This window comes from Pan troglodytes, chromosome 13 (assembly GCF_028858775.2).
Source record: "Pan troglodytes isolate AG18354 chromosome 13, NHGRI_mPanTro3-v2.0_pri, whole genome shotgun sequence".
Taxonomy (NCBI): Eukaryota; Metazoa; Chordata; class Mammalia; order Primates; family Hominidae; genus Pan; species Pan troglodytes.
Window position 1 is genome coordinate 27,728,435 of NC_072411.2, and position 26,610 is coordinate 27,755,044.

At 61.0% G+C, this 26,610-nt stretch overlaps 1 protein-coding gene across 49 annotated transcripts in view; it reads right to left on the reverse strand.

Annotated features, from left to right (window-relative positions):
- Positions 1 to 232: 232 nt before the first annotated feature.
- BIN1 (bridging integrator 1) overlaps positions 233 to 26,610 on the reverse strand; it is a 59,713-nt gene continuing 33,335 nt past the window's right edge. For 2 of the 49 annotated variants that reach the window (XM_009443210.5, XM_016949667.4), the window contains exons 3-20: positions 23,058 to 23,112; positions 22,849 to 22,943; positions 22,291 to 22,386; positions 21,224 to 21,331; positions 20,868 to 20,999; positions 16,234 to 16,319; positions 15,809 to 15,884; positions 14,353 to 14,435; positions 12,834 to 12,878; positions 11,237 to 11,393; positions 9,700 to 9,828; positions 6,120 to 6,227; positions 5,637 to 5,660; positions 4,460 to 4,567; positions 3,357 to 3,446; positions 3,005 to 3,115; positions 2,624 to 2,725; positions 233 to 837 (exon numbers count right to left, since the gene is read on the reverse strand). In XM_009443210.5, the coding sequence (XP_009441485.1) occupies positions 730 to 837; positions 2,624 to 2,725; positions 3,005 to 3,115; positions 3,357 to 3,446; positions 4,460 to 4,567; positions 5,637 to 5,660; positions 6,120 to 6,227; positions 9,700 to 9,828; positions 11,237 to 11,393; positions 12,834 to 12,878; positions 14,353 to 14,435; positions 15,809 to 15,884; positions 16,234 to 16,319; positions 20,868 to 20,999; positions 21,224 to 21,331; positions 22,291 to 22,386; positions 22,849 to 22,943; positions 23,058 to 23,112 (1,713 nt within the window). In that variant the 3' untranslated portion in view covers positions 233 to 729. Of the gene's footprint in view, positions 838 to 2,623; positions 2,726 to 3,004; positions 3,116 to 3,356; positions 3,447 to 4,459; positions 4,568 to 5,636; positions 5,661 to 6,119; positions 6,228 to 9,699; positions 9,829 to 11,236; positions 11,394 to 12,833; positions 12,879 to 14,352; positions 14,436 to 15,808; positions 15,885 to 16,233; positions 16,320 to 20,462; positions 20,556 to 20,867; positions 21,000 to 21,223; positions 21,332 to 22,290; positions 22,387 to 22,848; positions 22,944 to 23,057; positions 23,113 to 26,610 lie in introns of all 49 variants that reach the window. The other 47 variants (XM_009443216.5, XM_063790390.1, XM_001136718.8 and 44 more) reach the window with 35 other exon arrangements.

The following is a 26,610-nucleotide window of genomic DNA, read 5'->3' on the forward strand; positions in this document are numbered from 1 at the left end:
CAGCAGATTTCTCGGACAGAGATGGCTCGTCAAGCCCCTTCACCCAAGCCCCCAGTCCCTGACCTCCAGCTGACCACCCCTAAGAACCCCAGGGGACAGGGGCTGAAGCCCTGTGGTGCACCAGCCCAGGGCAGCGGGCCTTCAGGGGCAGATCATCTCGGTAAGAAAGCCACAGATAACACAGTTCCATCCGCACTCACGGACAAGAAGAGGGAGAACAAATACACACACGTTTTCTGAGAGTTTTTATCATTTTTTTTTGGTTTCATTTTGTTTTGAACACTAAGATTTATTTTCAAACAGCACACAGACCATCTGCGGGGCAGAGCCAGGCTAGGCTGGTGTCTGGGCCCCACCCACAGCAGCTGCCAGGAAAAGAGGACCCTTGCCCGGGTGGCGCGGCCGAAGCTTCAGGCAAGCATGGTGGCTCGGCAGCCCCCAGCCCCGCCCTGCGGCCAGGCACACATGCGGGCACAGGCAGGGGCGCCAGAAACTCAACTAGGGGACACAGCAGCTTCAGAAACACTGGTGAATTTCCGCCGGACTTGCCGGGACGCGGCTCTTTGGAAAACGACCTAATCTTTGGGAGAACGCCCCTCTGCCTGGGGGTCTCCTCTTGATTTCCCTTTGCTCTTCAAAAGATTAAAAACGAAAACAAAACAAAAAAAAGAACCACACATTTTTCGGGAGGTGTTCTTCACACGCCCGGAGGCTGCCTGGGCCCCGCCGTCATGGGACCCTCTCAGTGAAGTTCTCGGGGAAGACGCCGCGGCACTTCTCCAGCTCCTTGTGCTGGTTCCAGTCGCTCTCCTTCACGCCCATGAGCCAGCCTTCATCCTGAGGGGCAGAGCACCGGGTCGCACAGGGATGAGCAAGGGGCTCCACCCCACAGGGCACGCATCCCACTCCAACCTGCTGGGAAGACGGCCCCTCCTCCTGCTGTTGGTGCCTCAGCCTGCCAAGCCCACCTTGAGAACACCTCCTCCAGGCAGCACTCCCTGATGCTGCTGGCTGAGGCTCCTGCCCACAGGCACCACAGGAGCCAGCCTGTCGTCCGCAGGTGGATCTAACCATTCGTGGCTGGTTTTGATGAGTCCCACTGCATGCATGATGTGCACATCAGCCCTTCCAGGATTCCAGGCTTCTCAAACAACCCCAGAAAGTTTTGGGAGTGACAACAAGTTACAAGTTCTAGAGGGACTTGGGGCCATCCCACCAGTCCCTCCAACTTCGACTTGCCCTTTGCTTCAATCCTGACACCCGCAGGGCCTTCTCTGGGAGTGCTGACAGGCCCCTGGCCCCAGGTGGGTCACGGGGAGCCGTATGGCCATCCACTCCTGCCAGTGGCTGGGCCGAGGCTGCCCCTGCAGCTGGGCTGTGCCTGGGGCCTACCTGGGTCTTTGTTATTTCCCTCTGTGTCATTGTCAGCCTGGTCACAGACCCTACTCATGCCCTATCTGAGCCCCCTCCAGCAGCCCCAGGGCAATTCTCACTGTGGGCTCTGGGTAGCAGTCTGCTTGAAATCCTACCCAGCCAGGGCTGGCCCACTAGGAGGTCCATGAAGACCTGGGGGCTTAGGAGAAAGGGCCGAATCAGTGCCAGGCCCACAAGGTCCTCATCACTCGGGCCTCCTGCCCCGGACCTCAGTAAGTACCTGGTACCCCTACATCCCAGCCCAGGACTCCCAGTAGGGTCGGCCTCATCCAAGACCCAGGCAGACCCACTGTCACCCCCAGCCGCTCTGACAACCTATTCACACAGAAGCGTTGATGGCTAAACATGTTCTCTGGAAGCAGGAAGAAGCCAGCCAGGCCCTCTGTGCACAGCCCGAGGTGCTCAGGGGCTGAGCCGTGGAGGAAGCCAGATGCCCACATGGCACCACCGACCCCCGACAAGCAAAGCTGGCTCTACACAGCGGGGAGGCTCCTGCCAAGAGTCCAAGGCCCCCTGGGAGGGGCAACTGACCCAGATCCAGGAGGGTCCCAGACCTAGGAGGGACACACTTAGCACCCACCCAGGCTCAACAGGAGCCCTCACTTCCAGGAGATTAACATGGAGCCACAGCAGGAGGAGAAGGGTCTGGAAGGCATCGTGGGTGAGCCTCAGCCGGGGACACAGCTGGGAAGCCCATGGCCCTGCGTGCACAGGGCAGGGCCCGCCTCGAGGGACGGCACACGGGGCTTCATGAGCCCAACCAGTGCTCCGGCTGGCTGCAGGGTGGGCAGCTTGTGGGCGGGGCAGGAGGGGTCAAGCATCCTGTCCCAGGAGGGAGGCAGGCCTCAGGCACAGCCGCCAGGAGAGGAGAAGGGGAGAGACAGAGGCAGAGCTGAGAGCGCCTGAGCAAAGGGGGACGTGGGGAGAAGAAAGCAGAGGCTACAGGAAGAAGGGGGTATGGGGACAGGGAGAGAGAGAGGCCTAACAGGAGAGGGGCCGAGGGAAGGGAGAGGAGAGGGAGAGAGGAAAAAGCCCAACGTGGAGGGCGGGGAGGAGCAGTTGGCGCGGGAGCCCTGGTGCTCGCAGGCCTCTGCTGCCCCCTGCTGGCCTGTCTCCGCCACGGCGGTGCCAGCCACAGCCAGGATGCCTGTGGTCCCCCTGCGCTCTGGCGGCCCCATCCAGCCCTCACCTGCTCTTCAGGGTTCTGGAAGGGGATCACCAGCACCACATCACCAGCCTTGAGCTGCAGCTCGTCTGTGTCAGTGGCCGTGTAGTCGTGCTGGGCCTGTACCTGCAGAGGATGCGGATGGCAAGTCAGACCTTCCGTCCCACCTCCAGCCCTGCACAGAGCACGGGCCTTGCATGTGGGAGGTGCAGGTGGCAGTATGGAGACCAGGAGTGCTCAAAAGCAGCAGGACAGTATGGGGCTCAGATGCCACCTTGCTGGCTGGGAGTGACCTAGTAGCGCCTGCACAACTTTGGGCAAACCACAGAGTCTCCTGAGGCTCAGGGTTCTCATCTGCCCACCAGGGCACCGAGGGACTGCAGCAGTCAGAGGCTGTGGGCTCACCTTGAACATGAAACCTGGGGGCAGGTCCAAGCGCCCGGCCCCACTGCCGCCCTCCACGGTGCCATTCACAGTTGCTGGGAAGGTCTCCACCACGACAGCAGGAAGAGAGCTCTGGTGGCAGAGGTACGGGTCAGCTGAGCAGGGAGGTGGTCCAGGGACAGCCAGGGCCACCGAGGAGAAGAGGGGCGGGGAGGGGAGAAAGGTGTCTGCGCCTGGTGCCAGACCGGCCCGCCTCCAGCTTCCTCAACAGGAGCCAGGCCTGGACCAGCACCAGCAGGGGCCACAGGGGAGCCCCGGACAGGCAGGCGGGCGGCAGGGAGGAAAAGGCAGGGCTTTGTCCCTGCTGTCTTACGGAGGCTGCTTCACTTGCCGCCGTCTCCCCTGGCTCCTGGGCTCCAGCCGCAGGTTGGGTCCCACCCGCCACCTCCGAGGCCTCTGCTGGCTGCAACATAAATGCCGGCTTGGGGTCAGACACAGGACAGGACACAACCAGGACACAGGAAACAGGCCACAGGAGGGCAGCACCCAAGCGACAGGGCCGGGGGCATCGCCTGGCTGGCAGCAGGGTCTAGAGATGCCCAGTGCCTCGAAGAATCCAGGGAGCCTCTGCTGGACAAGCTGGGCCCTGGGCCGGGGAAGCAGCTGAAGAGTAGGCGCTGGCAGGCCCAGGGATGTGAGTGACATGCTGTGAAGAAGCCCAGTGCAAGCCCCAGAGTGCCACCCCCAACCCCGCCTCACAGGCCCTGCTCTCTCGGCACCAAGACCTCGCCCAGCCACAGCCACCGCCCGCCCAACCTGCTTGACCCGGCAGGTGGCAGGATCTTGCTGCACCTATAGATAGTCCATGGCAGGGGACAGCAACACACATCTGTCCCAGCCTGAGCACAACCCAGCGCAGGCGGTGCGGTGCAGCCTGTGCGCAGCCCAAATCCAAGAAGGGTGTGGCACAGAATGGGCACCGCAGCACGGGCACCGCAGCACGGGCACCACGGCAGGCCCTGCAGGAACCCCAGAGCTGGGCTGACCTGGGCCGACACTCAGACTTGGCCACTTCTGAGTGCTGGAACCAAGTTACTCAACCCTCCTAGCCCCCATCTCCTCATCTGTAAAAGGAGGAAGTGTCTGGCTGGCAAGGTGATGATGAAGATTAAATGAGAAGATTCTGGAAAGTGCCTGGCATAAACCAGTAGGTGCTCTAAATGCTCCTCCTCCTGCGCTGGGAGGCTGGGCTGGGGTGGGCGAGCAGGAGGGGCTGATGCGCCCAGCTGCGCTCACTCACCCCTGGCAGCCTTGGTGACAAGCCCGTGCTGGGGCAGCCTAGCTCAGGACCCTGTCCTCACCCTCACATCCATGGTGGCCTGGTCCCTCCTGCAACCCCTCCTCGGGGCTCTCCTTCCATGCTGCACCCCTAGAGACTGGGGACAAGCCAGACAGGGGCTGGAGGTGGGCACTTACTTGGGCAGGCCCCGGCTCGGCCGTCTGGCTGGGCCAGGACACAGCAAAGGTGCCCTCGGCAGCGCTGGGCTCCCCGGAAGGCAGGCTGCCGGCTGGACTCTCTGTGGGCTGGTAACAGGCCACGAGGAGAGAACAGGGAGGGGGCGGGGAGGCCGGGGTGGAAAGGCAATGGGCAGGATCACAAGACAAGAGAAAATGTCACCAGCGGCTGGGGTTGGTGGGGGCAGGGTGGGTACCAGCGGAGCCCGGCCAGCCACCCGCCTCCCACATCCTCTCTCCTACCACTGTCAAAGGGACAGGCAGGTGTGACTGTGCTGCCCAAGCTCAGCACCTACCGAAATCCACTTGTCAAAATGGCCCTACCAGCTCGCACCAGGCTGGCTCTTTCTGGCTTCCTCCAGAGGGAAATCCTGCGGTGGAGCCTCCAGAGCTCCCAGGAGCCTGGGCTGCCAGCGCATGCCCCAAGGGCGCCTGCACACCCGCCTGCCCCTCCCAGCATCTCTGCCTGTATCAGGGGGTCTCAGGGACAGAGCCCAGGAGACCCTGTTGGAATTCTGGCTCTACCATGACCAGTTCTTGGGCAAGTACTGAGCCTTCCCTGAGCCTCTGTGTCCTGAGCTATCAGGTGACAGTGACACGGTGCTGTGTGAGATGGCCTTGCACCTGCCTGCAGGCCCTGCTCTCAGAAGGCACTCAGCCACACCCTGTCTTCCCTGACTCTCTCAAACCATCCATTCCTCCCCTCTCCCCTTCCTCCCAAACAGCTCCCCACTGCCAAAAAGCTCAGAGAAGGCAAGAACCTTCTACCCTGAGGCCCTCCTGCCCCACACCCTGAGGACACTCGTCCATCCTGGGTGACCGGCCCACTTCTGTCTGGAGGCAAACACTCACAGGCTGTAAAACAGGACCAGATCTCAGGGGACCCCTGTCTCAAGCTAAACCGAAGATCCCCTTTTCCAAGGGCCTGCCAGAGGGAGAAGCAGCAGAATGGCTGGAAGCGGGGTGGCTTCACCAGCTCCCTGTGCGTGAGCACGTGCCTGTGTGTCCTGCGTGTGGGGGGGGTGTGGGGTGCATGCACCTGTGAACAGGCTAGGAGCAGGCCAAGGCATGTGGGCCTGGACACATACGGAAGAGTGGCTCCCCCAGGGGCTGGACAAAGAGCAGACGTGCAGCTTACCTCCCAGAGGTCCCATGGAATTGACTGAGCGCAGCAGTGAGGGCGAGAAGGACAGTTAGCACAGAGGTTAGAGACAGGGCGGCAAGCAGTCCCCAGGGACCCTACCCCCGCTCGCCCCAGGCCATCCAGCCCAGCAGGCACAGGAGTGGCTCGGAGCCAGGTAGACTCCAAGATTTGCAGGTGGCCGAGCTCCCGACACCTCTCAGGGAGCTTCAAGACCCCAAGCCAGGATGCTTCTGCCCCAAGCGATGAGCACAAAGTTGCCAGGAAGTGTTCAGCAACCCCCTACTGAGAGTTCTCCCAGCTGATCAGGGGCTGCTTCCTGCCCTACAACCAGGAGGTGATAAGGGCTGAAGGCTGAGGTGCCAGGGGAAGGGCAGTGACCCAGGCCTAGCTGGGGTCACGTGGCCAATAGGCAACATGAGCCCAGGGTTGGGCACCTGGAAGCTGGTGGGCCCATGGGCAGTGGTGGGCACAACCAACCTGACCAGAGGGCGTGGGTGCCTTCACAGGGCTCGTCACGGGCGGGAGGGGGTCAAAGTCCAGGTCCAGCAGACTGGCCTGCTCCGAGAAAGGCCCCGGGGCCTCAAACTTGGCGGCAGCAGCAGAGGAGGAAGCAGTTAGTGTTAAGCTGGGAGCCCTCACCCCAGGCAGACACTGCAGGCACAGGCACACGCGTGGACACACACACATACACACACCACGCATGCACAGAGCAAGCGCACATACACGCACACATGCTGGCACACAGCCCAGGCACCAACTCATCCACCTCACACACGGGAGCACTGCCCAAAGCCACGCGCCCCGGCACAGGCTCCCGCCCACACCAGGAGGACGACCCCAGTGCCCTCCTCAAACTCCCAGTCATAGGTCCGCCCGTGGCCGCCACCCCGCAGGGCCAGCACCAGGCCCCAGCTCTCTTCTGCCACCATCCACAGACTGGTGGGCCCCTCCCCACCGATGCCCGAACCTCCTCTCCGCTCCCTGCCCCAAGAGTTCTGCTGATCTTGCTACCCCCCGGTGGCGAGAGTAACACCATGCCACAGCCACCCTCAGTGCTCCCGACTGGGAAAGTTCCAAAGGCAGAGACTTCACACTGGCTTTTCCTCCACCCCAGACAGGCAGGTCACTCTCTGGCGACACCACCAGCCGTCAGCTCCAGGGATGGAGAAAGAGTGGAGCCAGCCACAAAGCCCAACAGGCCAAGCTTCAAAGTGGGGGTCTTCAACATTCGGGGGCTTCAGAACCACCCGGGGCACTTGGGTTAAAACTGCAGGCCCCTGACCCCTCCCAGCAGCCCCTCGCCAAGATCTCCTTCCAGTGAGCCCAGGAATAGGCATGTGACAGGCATGGCCCCAGGGATGGGACACGGTGGCCCTGGCCACACAGGGACAAGCCTCCCCATAAGCTGGGCCAGACTAGCATGGGAGGAAGGGGCTTCCTTAGAGCCCCCGGCACAGGCGGGGACAATGACTCCGGTGAGCCCTGGGGCAGCACCCATGCCCAGGGCACAAGCTGCCTTCTGAGGAGCAGGGACTGGCTCGGCTGCGGTCTCCATCTTGTACCTGGGGCTTCCCTTTGGGGGCCAGAGAGAACTTTGCCCAGGTTTAAAAGGAGAGGGACGTGGCCGGGGTGCTCCCCTCTGGGGCCCTCCCCTCCGGGGCCCTCAGGCAGTGCTGGAAGAACTCCAGCCCCGCAGCCCAGGCCAGCGGCTTCCCGGCTCTACACACTCTTGACAGGCACCGGACACTGACAGGGGCGCCCTCCCACCCGGCCTCCACCATGAAGGATGTGAGACCTGGGGCTGTGGGCCGGGCTCCCCAGAGGCACCTCCATAGCTGAGCCGAGGGCCCATTGGGAGAGACCCAAGGTCCTCAGTCCTAAGAGGACCCAGCTGTCCTGCAGCTCAGGGGACAAGGCGTGGAGCAGTCCACATGGCCAAGCCAAGGTGTCAGACAGCTCAGGCCAAGTGGACTCACTTCCTAGAACCAGGGGCCCTAGGCCCCAAGCCCTGCCCTGGGCCAATCCCAGCAGCTGACTTTCCTTTAGGTCCAGCCCTGTCTGGGGAACCCAGGGCGGGGAGGTCACTGCTCTGCCCCATAACCGGCCGTCTCTGAAGGAGCCCTGAGGACGCCGGTGCACAGCCTCGAGGTGCCTCCCACCAGCGGGCGGCCAGCATCTCTCCCCAGTGGCCCCCACCCTGCCCCAGCAACACCCCTCCCTCCTGTCTCAGAAAAGTCAGCCAACCCAGGCAGCAATATCCGTCATGTGCTGAGGGGAGGGTCATCCGCCAGAGAGCTGACCATCCCTTCGCTGTCCTGCCCCGGCAGGTGGCACCTCGCCATGCAGGCCCGGGACTGTCCCTCCATGCAGGGACACAGGCTACTCACCACCCCACAGCCAGGAAGCCCGTGGGCACCCGTGTCATGGACAAAGGCAAGCCCACCCCTGCCCCATGCCCCACCCAAAGGTCATGTCTCCCCGACCCCAGACCAGACCGGGAAGACCAGTTGCCTGGAGATGGCACATGCGGTGGCCAGGGAGGCAGGTATGGTATGGAGGGATAGGCGCGCTCAGAGCCTGGGTGCGGGTGGTCTCTGCACCACCTCCTGGCCTGGCACACCTTGTTCTGGCGTGGGCCCGCGGCACAGGCCCTGGGTTCCTTTCCTCACCTGTTAAATGGGGGCATGATGTCCTCCCAGAGGGTGATTGAAAACCAAACAATGGGGTATAGGAAGTGGCTGGCACCGTTCTCTGCTCAGTATTTGCCAGTGTCCATGCCATCCCGTCTCCCTCGCCTGCACACACACTGGGCATCACCAGGGCGGAGGCATGCTCGAGCCAGGGAGGCCAGCAGCAAGCAGCCCTGGAGGTCCTCAGCCCTGCCCCCACACTGCTCTTCCTACATCGCCCTCTGCCACTATCCCACAGAGAGGGGCTCCCGCGCCTGCCAGGCCCCTGAACTAGGGCGTCACCCACCCAGACACCTGCAGCCTCAGTTCCTTAGTTCTAGTCCTAGTCTTTGCATAGGGGCTTGAGGCCCACCATCCCCAACCCTTCCTAGCAGCGACCACTGTTCGCAGTTCCCAGCGGCCACTCCCCATACTCACACCCTCCAACCTATCCCCACTAGGCGTCTGAGCTGTGTGAAGGTGTTTGCTGGAGGCCACCACAGCCTGGACTGGATAGCCTTCCCTACAGGCGAGGCTCCGTGTGGGAAGGGTCCTGGCCTACCCACAGGAGGAAGGCTGAGGCCTTGAGGGCTGGACTTGAGGAGGCAGTCAGCTCTTGGGGAGTGCGGGGCAGGCCGGCCACCTCTGGGCAAATCTGACAACATGTCAGCCCACTCCAGCACTGGCAAGATGCGCTTCCAGCACAGGTACTCCAGCCCGACCTCCACCACGAAGGACGTGAGACCTGGGGCTGTGGGCCGGGCTCCCCAGAGGCACCTCCACGGCTGAGCCAAGAGCCCACTGGGAGAGACCCAAGACCCTCTGCGTGGCTCCTTGCTGAGCCAAGGGCCCGTCGGGAGAGACCCAAGCCCCCCGGGTGGCTCCCTGCTGTATCTGGGCATTCCACGCCTCTTAGGGAGTGTGCACACAGTAGTTCTGCCCTGCAGCCTGGCCGCTGCCCCCGCCCTCGAGGGGCTGACAGCAGCTGTGGGAGCTGAAGTCCAGGTGCTTCAGCCATTCCAGGACCTTCCAACTCTCCCTGGCCCCGGAAGCCTTCCCTGACGGCCACAGGTCCTCCACACTCCCCGATCCCCTCTGCCATAGCACCCACTGCATCGCGAGGGCGCTGCTGACATAACTGCTGCGCCGGGAGGGGCGGCACCTTTCCCCTCTGTGGCCCTGCATCTGGCCTTAGTACATGCTCAGAGATGGGTGATGGAGGATGATGGAGGATGATGGATGGAGGGAAGGAAGGGTGAGAGAGGGAAACTGACACTCTCTCTGGCCAGATTCCTGGCTCTTGAGACAGAAGCATAGAGGATGAAGGCCATGCACGCCCTGAGAGGGCAGGAAGAGAGGAGAGCTGGGCCGCGGCGGCCGCGGCTGACCTGGGAGGGGGTGGTCACGCTGATCTCAGGGACAAACGTGTCCTCAAACAGGCTGAGGATCTGCTCCTGCTTGACTTCCTTGGACGGGGTGTGTTTGGGAGGCGGAGGGACTGGTGGGCCTTTCCGGAGCTGTGGGTCGGCGGCGGGTGAGGGGCCGCGCAAGAAGGCACAGCAGAGCGCGGGGTTTGGGGGAGACAGACAGAGACAAAGCCACGGTTAGTCACACCTCAGGCCACAGTCCCACCCAGGCCACTGAGCAGGACGCAGCAAATGAAGAGTCACTGCCCTCCCAGCCCCCCAACATAGACACCAAGACCCCAGGCCACCCCCGAGAGGGACAGTGAGGCAGGCGGTCCAGAAACGCTGTGTGGAGAGAGAAGAGATAGAGAAGTGAGGGGAGAGGAGGAAGGAGAGCGAAGAAGAGAGAGGCCCCAGGCTGCCCAGTGGCCAACTGTGGGAGGGGCTGGCTCCCACTGGCCTGGTGAGAAGACTGGGGAAGCAAACAGTCGTTGAGAGACAGCCGGGCCCCAGCCTCCCCCTGCCCACCTCTCCCTTCCCGCAGGCCCCTCTCTCCAACTCCCAGGGCACAGGGCTGCCCACAGGGAGCCCAGCTCAGACGAGTGTATCCCAGAGGAAGCCAGCGTGGCACCAGGATGGGGCAGAGGCCACACCCCTGCCCACCAGGTGGGGGACCTCAGGCAGGTCACACACCCATGATGCTGGGCTTTCTCATGCATCAGGTGATGACAGCACCTGCTTCACAGGGGTGTTGTGGGGACTCAGTGAACGAATACACAGAAGGCACTGGCACCATGTCCAGGCCGGGGGAAGTGCTGTTTGGGACAGGCTCCCACCATGTCCTTAGCCCTGCTATCCTAGTCAGCAGCAGAGCAGGGCGGCAGCAGAAAACGGGGAGCTGCAGGAGCCCCGGCTATGAGAACACCCCCACCTGGCCAGCCAGCACCTAGGGCCCTGCAGACACCTGGAGGGCCCACTGGGGGCAGGCGGGGTGGAGACAAGGACAGTCCAGAAGCCCAGGACCTGCCCCCTTAGCCACCCCACACCCTCCTCTGAGCCCTTCCTCTCTCTGTCCCTTTAAAGGTCCTGCATGGCCACCTGGCTTGGGCTCCTCCCTCAGGCCCCTTTAAGAGAGAGAGGCCAGGAAGAGGGACAGGCAGCCCACTCTGGAGATCTGGATGCTCTGTGGGCTGAGGGCCCAGAGCCTCTGCTAGGGAGGAAAAGAAGATGGAGAAAGAGTCAAGCAGACAAAAGACCAGGGAGAGGGAAGGGGAGGGCGCTGCAGTGGGGGTGGGGGCTGGGGAGGAGCGAGCAAGTCACAGATGCCTCCTGGAAGCATGCCAGGCTGGGTGGGGGGAAAGAGACCCAGGTCCAGGCCTAACCCCCACTGGGCAAAGCATCGGGTCCATAGCTGCCCAGGCCAGAAAGGGGACAGAGGAGTGGGAGGATGGGGGACAACAGCGAAGCTGGAGGAGAAGGAGGGAGGGCAGGGGACCTGCTACCAAGACATCACTCCTACCTGAGATGGGGACTTGGGGAGGGTGGCCCCGGGCGTGGCCCCGGGCGTGGCCCCGCCGGCCGGCTCTGGCTCGTGGTTGACTCTGATCTCGGGGGTGGCGGCAGGGGAGCCATCTGGAGGTGAAGGGCTCTTGTTCCCTTTTGCAGGCGCGTTGTCACTGTGGGGGAGGACAAGAAAGGGAGCCCAGTGTTGGGGGGCCAAGGCACAGGAGACGGAGGGGCAAATGTATTGACGTCTGTGTGAAGAGGTGTGTGCATATGGAGGTGTGAAACTGTGTGTGTGTGTGTGTGTGTGTATGTGAGAGAGAGCAGGAGGGTGGGGGGGGCCAAGGGACCTGGGCTTGGGGGGCTGGAAGTGGGAAGCCTGCCTCAGAAACAGGAACAGCACAAGGTGGGACTCCAGGCTGGAGGTCTATGGTCCCCAGGAGTGCAGGCAGGTCCCTTGGAACCATCTGTCGCAGAGACCAGACCAACCACCCCACAGGCTCCATGGGGTCCACCAGGGCCCATGCTGACAGCCCAAGATCCACAGCAGGAGAAAGCCAGACATCCTAGAGGCACAGTGAGTCTCCCACACCACACGCAGCAGCCCCTCTGTTCTGGGGGCTGCTCCCCAGCCTGCTGCCCTCCCTGCCTGTCCATCACAGCACCCTGGTACATGTCTCTAGACCTTGGCTCTCCTGTCCTCTCGGCTGCTGGAGGCCACAAGCAGGGCCTGGACAAACTAAGAGAGGCGTCCTCATCACAGAGGAGTGGGCAGCTGGCGATGGAGGGGACAGGTCCTGAGCCATGGCGTTCAGTGCCAGAACCCAAGGCGGAGGTGGTGTGATGCTGTGCACCCCAGGCACAGGGGCGAAGGTGCAGGGAGAAAATTCTCTACCAGAACCTGCACAGAGACGCCTAGAAAAGTGCTGCCCAATACGGTTGCCACTAGCCACAGGCGGCAATGCAAACTCAAAGCAATGAAATTTACGTGTAATTCAAATGAAAAGTTCCGCTGCCCGGTCACACTGGCCAGTTTCAAGTGCTCAATAGCCCCATGGGGTAACTGGCTCCTGTGCTGGACAGTGCAGATCTAGAAGCATCCAGCAGGAACCAGTGACCGAGTCACCTGAGGGCAAACAGTGGAACAGCGTAAGAGATGTCGCTGACACCATCTTTCCTTCTGGAATTTGTGTTTTATGGGAATGTATTCTCCTTAAAGAATATATGTATAAGTATATGGTATACACATAGAATTGTTTAAAAAACAAAAAACCCCACCGTGCTGCAGTGTCACCTCCCTGGCCCTCCCCAGGCCTCCTTCCCAGCCACGTCCTCCATTGCTAAGTGCGCTGGTGGCCCGGGCACCACCAGGGCTAGACAAGTGTGGGGCGCCCAGAGGAACGTGCTAAATGCAGCCAGATGCTCAGAGGCCAGCCCGCCCCGCGCCGCCTCCGCCTTCCCACCCAACACGCACACGACAGCCCTGCCGGGCAGCACTGCACACAGAGCCAGATTACGGGTTAGTGGCACCTGGGAGCAGGGCGCAAGGCGCATGCACAGGGCCGGCCAGGGCGCGGGCCTCTGCGCCCCTCCGCAGCACTCACTGCCGGTACCTGTTCTTCTTTCTGCGCAGCCGCGAAAACAGTTTACTTTTCTTTCTGTGGGGACGGACGGGAGGTGGAGGCCTTCATTCTGGAGAAAGGCCAGGTGCAGAACTGGCCTGTCCCCTTCCCTCTTTGCCAACCCTTCTGCTCAGAGGACACAGGGGCAAAAGCCTCTCCTAAGTGCCAGAGGCCTTGCAGAGGGCCTGGGCGTGCTATCCCGGGGTGCCCTGACTGGCCCCTGCTGTGGCCAGGTGCCCGGGGTGATGCTAACAGGGCCTGGTGAGGGGCAGGAGGCTCGGGGCAGTGGAGAGTCACCCTGCCTGTGGTCCCAGTCCCCAGGAGCTCCAGGTGTGCCCAGAGTGCCAGAAAAGGCCCCCAGGTGAGCACAGAGTGCACAAGAGGCCTCTCTGCTGGAAGGGAGACTCCTGGGCCTCTACTGCCCCTCTCTCTTCCCTCCACCTCCTTCCTGAGGGGAGCCATGGTTCTGGCCAGGACGGCCCCACTTACCCCCTGCTGATCCATCCCAGTGTTCCCACCTGTGCCTACAGGCCAGGCAGCTGTCCCTCCCTGCCCGACCTTGAATTCACCTTTTGGCCTTTATTCCACAACCCCCACCCCCCTACCCACCCCCCCAACCACCACCGCAACGCCACCGTCCTAACCTCCCCACTCCCAGCCTCAGGTCACCATGGCCCCTCTCTCAGCCACAACTATTTTATGTTGAGGGAAGGAGGGGGCAATCACCACCACCCGATACCCTCATCATCCCAGGCAATACCCCAAGAAGCAGACAGTCGCCCTGTTTTACAGAGTCCATCGGTGTTCTCTGCGTTCTGCTGTGATATGCGTGTGGGTATGCACACACTTACACCTGTCACACACAGTCCCCCTCACACACACACATGCACACATGGCCAGAAGGGAGGGGAAGTCCCAGGCTCGCTGCTTCCTCTGATCCACAGCCAGGAAAGCAAGGCATTTCCCTCCTCCCTCATGGTTTCCCCTCAGGAAACAGAGGCCTCCTTGCAGCTGGGATTCCCGGAGGGGCTGAGGCTGAGGACAGGAAGAGGATGCTCGTGTGGTTGAGCAGAATGCTGCCATCCAGGGACATGAGCTTTTCCAGGAGCAGGAGAGGGAAGGGCGGTGCTATCTCCCTGCTCTGAGAGGACTGCACACCCCGGAGTCTTTCAGTCCTGTTCACACCCCCCAGTCCCCAAAGCTGAGCAGGCTGCCCACCCCAACCCTGGATGCTCGTGCTCCACAATGAGGGGGTCAGCCGGCTCAGGGACCCGCGGACTCCCCAGAGTGCTCCTTCCTCGACGAACACAGCCAGAGGGGCAGGGACATTCGAGACAGAGACCTGCCCTCACCTGCCTCCCTGAGCACAGAGAGGCCAAGGCAGGAAGGTCCCTAGACCCCCAAGGCCAAACCCATGGGGGACCAGGGAGGGCACCAACAGGGTCACAGGAAGGAGCCCTGCCCCTGCCGTGCACACAGTCAGGGGCACCAGGGCTCTCCCCGCACGCACCTGGGCTGGGCCTTGACCGTGAAGGTGTTGCTCCCGTGTTGCTTCTCCAGGCCGACCAGCACATCATTGAGGTTCTGGTTGAGCTGCAGGAGAGACAGTGAAGAGGTGGGGGGCCTCCAGGGCCACCAAAGGGCCCCACCTTCCCCAAACACCTCTGCTTCTCCCCACCACCCTCAGCCCCTGCCAGGAACAAGCTCCTCTTTCCCCATCTGTGAGAGCAAGGAACTAGCACACCAAACCCCGAAAAACCAAGGGGGCAACAAAACGGGGCAAGTGGGCTACATCACTAATGCCTGCTGTCTCTGGAAGCCATCTTTCCCCCTCCTACTTATAGGGATATCCTAAAATGCCACATAGAGCTTGCACTGTTTTTACATTTTTCTCTTAAAACTTGTTTTGGCAGACCATTAATCTTAATTGTTAAGGTCATTTTGCCAAGATGCTTTCAGACCACACTACAACTGCCAGATATTTCACTGAAAGCACAGGCACGAGAGGAGGTTTATTCCTCACACATGGTGATTCTCATTACTGAGAATATTCCTCTCTTTGATTTGGCCACTAGGGAGCTCAGAGCCGAATTTTCATCCTATTTATAAACAACTATGTTCTGTGGCATATATTTTTACAGACTAATTTTATATAAATGTTCCTTCTCTGAAACACCTTTCTCTATTTTTTAAACTTTTCATAAGTTGTCTCCAATCTTCGAAGGGAAAGAGGAAAAGTTAAGAAGGAAAGAGAAAGTCTAAAAGGCAGGAAACCGTACTTAGAAGTGTGAGTCAGGGGAGGCCCCAAGCTGCTTTTCCTCCTCCGACCCTGGGCCTGGAATCCACCATCATCACTTCATCCATCTGGGCCCAAGAGACAAAGTCAGACCCACCACTGGGGGCGGGGGTGCCAGCCCTGGGTCTCTCCAACTGCAAAGTTCAACAGCTTTGCGTTTTAGTTGCCAGATAGGTTAAAATGAAAATAACACAACAGAGAAAGGTACGCTAATCAGACCAGACCCTGTCGCACAGTGGATTCACGCAGACGAAACAGGCCTATTTAAATGTCTCAAAAGCATGGGAGAAAAATTAAAATTGAGAAAATGCTAGTAATTTTTTCCTACAAATTGAGAAACTGCCACCATTGTCTAACACTGCACTCCCTGGGCCAAGGTTGCTAGAGAACACATTCACAGTTTGAGAGGGCCTGGTCTACGTTCTCAGGTGGTCTACCCAGGCAAGGACCCAGGACACTCTCAAAGCCTCCCCAGCATGCCCTGCTGCCCTCCTGGGCCCAGGCACTCCTGAAGGGGGCTGTTCCACAGGGCCGGGAGGGAGCCCTGTGGTCACCGGTGTGTGCTGAACCTGGCAGGGAAGGAGGAGTTCAGGCTGCCCCTCCCACGACTCTGACTCTGACCCTTGGCCAGGGTGGGGTGTGGCCCCTCAGAGGGGTCCCCATGGCCTACCTTGCTCATCTCCTTGTGGAAGTTTTCCTCCAGGCCCGCGATGCTCTGGAACGTGTTGACGTAGAAACCTACGCGGCTACAGAAGGGCGGAAGGATGGGGGCCAGGTGAACAGGCAGGTCAGGACAGCAACTCAGAAATACCCACCCACGAGCGACCACACATGCTCATCAGAGACACAAACCAGAGAGGGCCCAGGCACCACAGCACTCAGGCTGGACACTGCAGCACACAGGCTGGGCACCGCAGCACGCAGACTGGACACCGCAGCACGCAGGCTGGGCACCGCAGCACGCAGGCTGGACACCGCAGCACGCAGGCTGGGCACCGCAGCACGCAGGCAGGACACCGCAGCACGCAGGCTGGGCACCGCAGCACGCAGACTGGACACTGCCCCACACAGGCTGGGCACCGTGCCGGGCCTCACCTGTTCCACAGGGACGGCAGCTCCTCCTGCAGATCCACATTCATCTCCTCAAACACCTTCTGGGCTTTGATGAGCTCCTCCTCGGCCTGGGGGGCAGCACAGGTCATTCCCCTCTGTTGGGCGTCCCAGCCAGCCCAGCCCCATGGCCAGTCCACCCACCTCCTGCCCACCCCTCTTGGCCAGTGCGCTGGGACCAGGGCTCCGGGCAAGACAGAGGCTGAACTGGATGTGGACACCCATGCTGGCGACCTCCCCCTGCAGCCCTCCAGGACCCTGAGGACATCTGGGAAAGGGAGGGCTGAGCAGCCGTTGCCAAAGAGAGGCCCACGTGGCCGGGAGGGCAGTGAGCGTGGAGTAGGGCACAACAAGAGGGGCAAGCCTGGGGCTTGGCGAGCTGGACACGGGACATGCACAGAGGCAGACCCCAGACCCAGCCAAGTGGGGACCCTGCCCACTTCCACAATGAACCTCCTCAGGCTAGGTGCCAGCCCTGCCGCTGCCTTCTGGCTCTCAGGGCAGCATCTGTTGCTGCCCCCAATTGCTCCCGCCCCTGAGTGCTCCCTCCCCATTTCTGAGGGCCAGCTCCTGGCAGCCTCAGCCACCAGCCTTCACTTCACCTCCCAGGGATGGTCCTTCCCACAAAGCCCTCTCCTGGGACCTGTCCCCACCAGAGGGAGACCAGAGGCAGCCACTCAGGCACCTCTAGGAATGTCAGGGGGACCCTAGAGGAGGGTGCAGGGCCAGGGAGGAGGCAGCCAGGCAGCTGGGCCGTGCCTGGTCCCACTCCTAGCCCACACCTTCCCCAGGGCAGGCCCTGCATCCTCCAGGCACTCACACCCACCAGGCAGTGGTGCTCAGGCCCCATCACACGGCCACAGAGTGCTGGGGAAGGGACTGTGGGCAGCAGGTGAGTCACAGACCCTGCCCGGTGCCCAGCCCGCCCAGGGAAGGGGCTGTGCTGGCTCACTGCGGGAGGACACTGCCGGCGAGAGTGACTCAGGGATTCGGGGTCTGAGTCACAGCCCAGGAACGTGTCAGGCCCCGCCTAGGGAAACTTCCCGCCAGCAGCCTCACGTTCTCAGGCCGGGGCTGGGGCCCGGGCTGGGCCGCCTTCTGGCAAAGGCAGCCAGATGGCCGGAAGGCCACTTAACCACAAAGCACACGATTGCCCCAAGCCCAGCCAGCTGTCCCATCCAGCCTCAGACACCAGGACTAGCCCAGGTCAGCCCCTAGCCCCAGTGACTTGGGTTGGGACTGGAGGAGGGGCCACCATGGCTTCTGAAAGGTTACCTCCAGCTACTCGCTAGAGTGGGCGTGGGCTCCTTGCCTGGCTTTTCAGAATCTAATAAAAATTTAAAGGCAGAATGGGGAGCCGGGGGTGGGGAAGAATGTCTATTCCAACATGCACACCTCTCTTGGATCCAGGGACCCTGGGCACCCCACACCAGGAGGGGAATACTGCCCCTCCTCCGTCTCCAGGCTATGGCTGGGCCATCCCTGCCCTACTCCCCTGGGTGTCCCATTACCTGGCAGGGGGGCTGCCAACCATGGTTCTATGGAACTCGTAAAATGAGTGAGTCCTAGGGGTACTGTTGTGAGCTGAGCACCATCACACATACCCCCTGCCCTCAACTGCCAACAGTGGGTCTAAAGTCCCACATTCCGTAAGAACCTGCCTGGGCCACCCGGCTCCTGTACCCACTAGGACCCCCTCTCCATGAGGATGCAGCCACCACCCCCACAACTCCCCAGATGGCAACGGTGGGGACAGCAGTGAAGACAGCACCGCAGCTTGTCTATGGGAACATCTGCACCCAGCCGTGCTCTCACCGCTCAGCAACGCTGCCGAGAGCAAGAGCGGGGACAGTTCCGCTTGAGTTCCTGGAAGTCAGGACCCGTGTCTTGTATTCCCTTTGGGTGACATTCCTCATATTCTGGCTCTTTAGGAAGCATGTGGAAGGGGCAGGGAGTAAGGTGAGGGCTGTCTGCCATGAGGAGAGAGTGCCCCCACCCCAGCTCCACTGAAGCTAACAGTGGGGAAGAGCAGAGTCACATGGGCCCGGGGTCCCAAGGACAGCATTCAGGACGCTGAGGCAGGTGTGGAGAGCAGCTCAGAACTAGCCCAGGGTCTGCATGGAGCCGGCCAGCCCCCTGGTGCAGCCTAGAGAGGATGCACTGTCTCCCCAAAGTCAAGTTCCCAAGCAGGGCAGCCCCGGAGTCCCAGCTGTGCCATCTCACAGCCAGCCAGCTGCCCACAGGCCACTCCAAAGGCTCTCCAGCCTCCAGCCAGGTATGAGTGGGCTGGGGACAAGGAGGATGTGCTCAAATAAAGATGGGACCCAAATGGGACAGCTAGTTTGGCCAAAATGTGGAACACCCACAGCCCAGCACCCAAAGGTGTGATCACCTGCCTCACCCTCTCGCTGCTCCCCCAGGGTGGGCGTGGAGGCAGGCCCTCCCAGCATAATCCCAACCACACCTGTCCCAGGAGCCCAAAAGCAGTGGGCAGGCCCCATAGCCTCCTAAGAGGTTCTCCCATCCACAAAAAAATGTTTCACCTGTTTCAGGGAAAATTATTCAGAAACCCGGGCCCTCAGTCAGTAGTCCCATTCCCTTCTAGCCCAAGTGCTGAACTGACTGGCAGGGCATACCCACTCCAGCCCCTGGTTCCTCCTCTACCTCCAGAGGCAGATGAAGTCTCAGGCCTACTGAAGTCCCCCTAGGCATCACCCCCAGCCCCTGGTTCTCCATGGGCACCCTGACCTCAGGATGAGGCTGTCAACACTCAGTGTCTCCAAAGTCAGCCTTGGCCTAAAATAAATCAGGCAGCAGATCAGGTGAGAAACTGGACAGCCAGGCCAGGAGCAGTGGCTCATGCCTGTAATCCCAGCACTTTGGGAGGCCGAGGCAGGTGGATCGCTTGGCCCCAGGAGTTCAAGACCAGCCTGGGCAACATAATGAGGCACAGTCTCTACAAAAAACGTAAAGATTAGCCAGGCACGGCGATGCGTGCCTGTGATCCCAGCTACTCGGGAGGCTGAGGCAGAAGGATTGCTTGAGTTGGGGAAGTCAAGGCTGCAGTGAGTCATGATCACACCACTGCACTCCAGCCAGGGGAACGGAGCGAAACCCGTTCAAAAAAAAAAAAAAATAGAAAAAGAAATTGGACAGCAAGCCATGCCAAGCCCACCCAGAGCTCTCCACGTGACAGGCACTCAATGAAGATGACGAAATCAAGAGGAGGCTCCGAAAAAATGGGGCAGCTGCCCAGAGAGAAACCCAACCTCCAGGGCCGGGCCCCTATCGCCAGCCCCTCAGGAATATGGAGAAGTGTGAGGGCCACATCCAGGCTGTGACTACACTGACCTGAAATGTGCCTCAGTTTCATTGGTGAGAAAACCACATGACCCACCTCTCACAGGGCACTGCATCCAGTGGTCCCTGGCCACACTGTAACCCATTTGGAGGGCAGGGGGCTGAGAAGACCATAGCCTTTATGGCCAGGATGGTGAGATGGCCCAGGAGTTTTGTAAAAAAGCCTCCTCCAGGAAGCCCCCCAGGAACACCGTGGTGCTGGTCACTTGCCCTCCATGAATCCCCAAAGGCCGAGGACCCATGCTTCCCCTCCAGGTCTCAGCATCCCATCCAGACTGGAGAGTCCTCCCAGTAACTCCTCCAGAGTCACCACGGGGACCACAAGTCCCAGGAAAATGACGCAGGGGCTTCAGTCAGGAGAGCCCCAACCCTGCCCCTAACCGGCTCTGGGGCCCTGGGAGGAGGCTGTGATGTGCCTCTCTGGGCAGCTTTCTCTGCTCAGTAAATTCAAGATGATCTCAGAGTTGTCATGAGGCTTGAAGGACAGGCATGGCAGTAGAGGGGCCTGATGATGTCGCCTCCCTCCCCAGAGGAGCCCTCACAGAGGACAATGGCTCAAAGGCATTCCTGGACCACTAGGATTTCAGAGGAGTCTCCAGGAACAACCACAGACGCAGCCACGGAGCGGGCATAGCTATGCCCCCACCCAGGTCACACAGAGCCCCTCAGCCGGTTCTTTGACCCCTACATTTGACTTCAGGTCTCCTCGGAAGCAGAGCTCTCCCAGCGGAGGCCTTTGAAAAACCCTGCCCCAGCTGGGCTCAGATGCCAGCCCTGCATTCCACCGCAGGGCAAGAGGACAGGACGACAGACCGGAAGGCGCCAGCACGTGCAAGGTTAGAAGCCAGTGTCACCTGATTTCGGAGCAGGTTAGTTTGAGCTACGAGATGAGCCTGCAGTTTGCCTTGGCACCACTGGGGGGCGGCTTTCTCAAGCAGCGAGACAGGCTGGGGTGGGGAGGTCAAGGCAAAGGAAGGTGGAGAGACCAGGGAGGTGGGGAGAGAGAAACAGAGACACACAGATTAAATGCACGTCCACACGCCCCACGCGCGGGGGCCACCCCAAGCAGATATGGGCCCTTGAGGCCGAGAGAATTAGGGGGAGCCCGAGGGGTAAGGAAAGGGGGTGAACTCCAACTGCAGAGGCAAAAGGTGAGCGTGGTTAGCAGCACAGGGGGCCCAGCAAGCACGGCCCTGCCTGGAGGACGGGGCCACCCCAGCCCCTCACCACAGGATGAGTGGGGCCAGCTCTGCACCTACTGGCTTGCTCCAGCCAGGGACAGTCGCCTGGGATCGCGTGACGAATTTCACCTGGCTCGCCAGGCAGGGCGGCGCCGTTCCAGGGAAACCCAGGAGGCCCATTCTCAGGCTGGCAGGTGGCCTGGATCGGGGCTGAGGGGCCAGGGTGGCACGGGGGGGCAGGAATGGGCCTAGGGTGGACCTCACCCAGGCACCCACAAGGGCCTCTCACTCACCGGCCTGGGCCCTGTATCGTCCCCACCCCCAGTTCAGCCACCTGGGGCCAGGCAGGAGGAAGGCTCCACCCTCGGGGTCCTAGACACCCGCCCTCTCTCAGCCCCCTGCAGACGCTGCCCCGACCCGCCTCCAGCCCTTACCTTGGCAATTTTGGCTTCATCCTTCTTTTTGGCAGTTTGAAGGGACTCGTAGTGGTGCCGGGCACTGTCGTAGTCCACCAGCTTGCGCCCCCGCTTGGCAATGCGTGACTGGGGCAGACAGAGGAGGGCACTGAGCGGGGCCTGGCACCCCTGCTGAGACTCCAGGTCCAGTGGATCCTGGATGGACCCGCAGGGGGGGCAGGAGACCCCAGCTCCACAGGAACCCTTGAGCCCTTGTTGCTGGAACCCTCCTAGTGGCAGAGAGCTCACCCCCTCCTGGCAGTCCAGCCCCACTGTGTGAAACCACTTCCTTGCACATGAGCCCATGTGTCCGTGTCCACCAGCTGGTGACGTGTCAGCCAAGTCTTTTCCTTGGCCTGGCCCCTGGCTTCTCATCTCCAGAGCCACCAACATCAGACTCAGGGAGCTTGAGGCATCTGCACTGGGGACCCCTGAGGCTAGCATGAGCATGACACCCCCATCCTGCCCACCAAGGGGATCTCGTCCAACCCAATGGTCAACCCAGGCTTCCATGTGCACGTTACCGGGGACCACTCGCCTCGGTGGATACCAGAGACACTGCCAGCTCCTAGCACCAACCCAGGCCCAGCAGAGACAGCAGGCTTTGCGAATGCACACAACCACACAAACACACCCACACATGTAGACCCAGACAACAGGTGACATGCACACATACCCTTCCAAGCACACATGGTGTAAACACAGGGGACCTGCAGGCACACACATGTGTAGGCCCTACTCACCCTTCTACACCTTCCACAATCATATAGCCAGCCACTCCGCAGCAACACACACACACACACACACAGACACACATGTGCCGTGAGGCTTCCTCCCATAGCCCTGAGACCCAAAGGGACAGGAAAGGAATGGGGGGCCGTGGGCTGGTGGCAGAGGGAGCAACCCCGGAGGGGTGAAACACCAGGCCAGGCGCTTCCTGCCTCCAGGACAGCCTCCTCCTGGCCTGAGCCGCACGCCCTAGGCCCTGTCCTCTCTCCAGTTCCCTCCAGGCCAGAGCAGGGCAGATCTGCAAGTGGGTCTCTCACCTTGATGTCGGGGAACTGGCCCAGGTACGTGTCCATGGTCAGCAGCGCCTGGTCCACCAGCTTCTGGTGGTAATCCATCCACAGCAGGTCGTTGTTCTGAGACAGGCAAGAGTACGACAGTGCCACCAGCAGCGCTGGGCCACACCCGCCCCAGCGCTCACCTCGCAGGGACCAGCCCCAGCCCCATCTCTTCACAGCTCAGTGGCTTCTCAGAGCCTCAGTTTCCCCATCTGTAAGATGGGGGCAAATGTTCCTACCCTATTGGGGTGACTGTGAGGATCAGATACGCTGAGGACTGGGGTCAGCCAGGAAGGCTTTGTGAGTTGTGAGCCATAACACACAAATAAGGACGACCACGACCCACCATCTGACCCACCTTGGTGTGAGGGCGTGTCAGGAGAAAGGCCCTCAGAGAGGGAGGGCAGCTTGCACCAGGGCACACAGCACGCGAATGCCCGAGAACCAGAGAGGCTTGTCCCAGAGGGCACGGCAGAGTGGGACAGGAGCTGAGACCAGAGGGCCCTCTGAGAAGGGCAGGCCCACCTGTCCCATGCTCACCTCTGCGATCTTGTTTGCCTCATCCCTGCCGGGCCAATCGGGCTCATACACCTCCTGCAGACACTCATTCAGCTTCTTGGAAGCCTCGTGCATAGCTGTGGGGCAGAAAGGAAGTATGTGGGCCTCCCACTGATAGCGCTTGTCCCACCCTCCCCAGCTCTGCACCCACCAGCTCTACACGGGCCAGGTGCGCTCTGCCTGCCTCCTACCTTTGACAGAGGCCAGGTAGGTCCGGAGATCCTTCTGCAGCCGGGTGCCCTCAGTCTGCAAAGAGAGGGACAAGGACCAGGTCAGGGACTGGTGGCACACCCAGTCCCTGACCCTCTCCTTCCTGCCACCCTCACGTGAATGAACCAGGCTGCTCTCCTGACAGCAGCCACTGATCAGCTGACCTCCCAACAGGACAGCAGCTACGGTCACCACCCCTGCCTCAGACGCCCTGCATCCACAGGCACCCTTGCCCATGCTTGTGGGCACCTGCCATCTTCCAGATGCCATTCTCAGCCCAGGAAGGAAGGCAGGAAGACAAAGACCCCCCTCCGAGATGACGTGCTGGAGGTACGGCTGAATGACACACAAACAGCACAGCACCAGTGTGCAGCAGCCCCGGCACTCTCAGACCTGCCCTCAGACACCTGCAGACAAGTGACCAATGAGCACAGGAGTATGGGCAAGGCAGGTGTGGTGACCGCCAGGCCCCCTGCTCCACAAGCTCAGGTGGTGCCCAAGGACAGAGAGCTCCCACTGCCTCGTACTAGGGAAAGAGGGCCCGGTGCGAGCCTGTATAGGGACAGAAGACCTGCAGAAGAGACGGCACTACAGCAGGGGTGCAGAATGCGGTGGTCATGGCCAGGATCACTGGCCCAGCTGACAGCAGGGACATAGGATGTAGAGGGAAAAGGCTGAGGGGACAGTGGGCTGGGTGGTGAAGCTCCCTGAGCAGGGAGAGTGTCCTCCAGGGGCTTCCTGAGACAGCAGGACCAGCAGAGATAGTAGAAGCATGGGCCAGGCCTCAAGTCCCTCTGGGACATCAAAACCAGAGCCAGGAAAGCTGAGTGGAGAACTCCAGGTTCCAGGAGGGGGTGAGCAATAGGCGAGGCCAGCACTGAGGTCTGAGACCATGCTCAGTGAGCTGCGGAAGTTTCCAGAAGCCATGTGCAAAGAGTGGGCTGCACACGGGCTTTGAGGCCATGCAGACCCACCTGTGTCCCTTACTAGCCACACAGCCCTAAGTAAGCTACTGAGCCTCTCTGAACCTCAGTCTCCTCGTCTTTCAGTAGAAGGTGAATAATCCCTGCCTGGCACTCCTCAGATCCAGTGAGCTGGGCCAGGCCCTGGAGCTTGAAGGCAGGCCTCAGGAGATGGCCTTCATGCTAAGGACAGGAACACAAGGCAGAGAGGGGACTTGGGAGAGCGGCAGTGGCTGAGGCTGACCTTCGTAGTGGAAGGGCACCCTCCTGGCCTCCCCTGCCTGCTGCCAGCCCAAGCCTCAGGGACACCCATGTTCCAGTCGCCTCCTGCCCTGAAGGAGGGGCAGCTGGCCATGGTCCCAGGAGACCCAGCATGCCTGCAGCGCTCCAGTCTGGCCAGCTTCATGCTTGCGCAAGAGCCGGAAGGTGGGCCCCATCCATTCAGGTCCACCTCCAGGTGAAGGCCAGCAGGGACCTGGCCACCTCCACAGGCTCACCCCCAGCACCCTCAAACCCTCTTCTGTCTCCCCACTACAGGCCTCTCCCTGTCCTTAGCCGGGGCTGCTCTTCCTGCCCTGGTGCCCTAGGGGCCAGCACCTTCCAGGCAGTCTTCTCAACACCACTGCCCCACCTGACAGCAAAGAAGCGGACAGAGGGTCAGCGACCGGCCCAGTCACACAGAGACTCGGAGAGCCCATGAGACCCTCCAAGCCTGGGCACGCAGCCCGCAGGGTGTTTTGTGGGTAATGGGTAGTGATGCGGCCCTGAGAACCCACAGATCTGCCTATTATGATGAATGCTTCCGTGTGACAGTAGAGATATCCACAGGGGGAGCTTCAGAGCAGCACATAAGATGTATAATTTAAAGAGAGCATGTGTGAAAAAAAAAAAATCTCTAAAATTCCTTTAATCCCCCATAGAGTAGGGTGTATAACACTGGCTGATCATCATCTTTACAAACATCCAAGTCCAAGGCCCACTGATGTGAGACTGAGTGAAGAGACAGAAGACTGCTCCACGGACACTGAGACCTCCCTGGAATCCCATCACGGGGGCGGATGGAGACCCCGCGGGGCCGAGGAATGAGGAAGGGTCCACCTCACTCCTGACACAGCCACCCTAAGTCTTCACAATTAAAGGCTTTGTTGGTTGAGACGAGGATTTAAGTGTGTTCATGATGGGATGCTATCGTGTCCTCTGATGTCACAGAATCTTCCAGATCCAGCTTCTCTCCCTGCCAGGCCTCCGCCATCCCAGCCACACCTCTCACGCCGTCCCCACCTCCCCCACGCAGCAGGGGTCCCCATGGGGTGGGTCGTTGTGCTCCCCCGGGCTTCAGGCCGTACCAGGGCTCCTTGTGTTTCCCAAACAACGCTGGGCTGTGCACCGGCACGTGGCACGCAGATGTGCAAGGGGCCGGCCAGAGCACTGCCTCCCTGTGCCCACTGCAGCTGGCTTCCTAAGCTCCTCATCAGTCCCCAGGGCAGACACAGCCCTCCCCCGACGGAGGCCCCAGCCAGCTACCCCCCGCAGGGCAGCATCCAGGCCAGTACAGAGCCGTGTGTGTTTGCTTCCAAAGTGGCTCCCTCAGCCCCTAAACAGGGATCTGAGAAAGAATTCTCTGGAGGTCCCAGAGTTCACAGAGCCCAGCTGGGGGAAGATAAGATTCAGGAGCCACTGCCCACCTCAGCCTGTGTCCCAGCTACAGGACTTGGGGGAGTCAGGAAGGTCCTGGAGCAGCTCCAGGGAGGCTGGGCTCAGCCAGCATCCCCAAGCCCTCGCTGCACCTCCCTGGACATCAGTCCCCACAGGTGGCCTGAGCACCCAAATCCCTGTGCTCCCAGTGGGTCTAGGGGGCAGGGACGGCCCTCCTACGTGGACCCCCTCTGGCACCCCTCGGCCATCAATTCGGGGGGCGACCTTCACTCAATAGTCAGGGATGCCCATTTTGAGCAAAACCTTGGGTGGGCCCTGGGGACAAGAAGGAATCAGACTTGCCCCACCTCAGTGACAGACAAACAGCAATGACAGCCCTGCAGCCTGGAGAGCTACAGACGGACCCTAGGAAGAAGAGCTGGGATGCCCTGGAGACCCAGGATGGCTTCCATAAGGGCCTGTGCCAGGTGTGCAGTACTCTGGGGGAGGGGCAAGCAGGCCCCCATGGGCTCTCAGAGCAGGGGAAGAAGGCAGGGATGCTACTGTGACCAGCGCTAGGTGGGCCCAGGAGGGGCTGTGCACCTGGGTCCTTGTGAGAGCAGGTGACAGCAGGCTGATCTACACCCTCTCCTAGGGCCCCCCACCCCATAAGAAGGGGTGGGAGGTTCGCTTCTTTAAAGACTGAGTCACCTGCCATCCTTGTCCCTTGTAGTGCTGGGCCCACTAGGCTTGGGGCTCACAGAATCAGGGGCAAGAAAAAGCTCCGCCTCCAGGCTTCCCAAGCCCCATTCTCTCTCTCCTTTCCCAGGGCCCCCAAGCCCACTGCAGCCTCCTGAATTCACTCCCCCAACAACAGTGACCTTCACCCCATTCCTTCCTGGTCCTCACACCCACCCCCACACCCTGCCATCCCCAC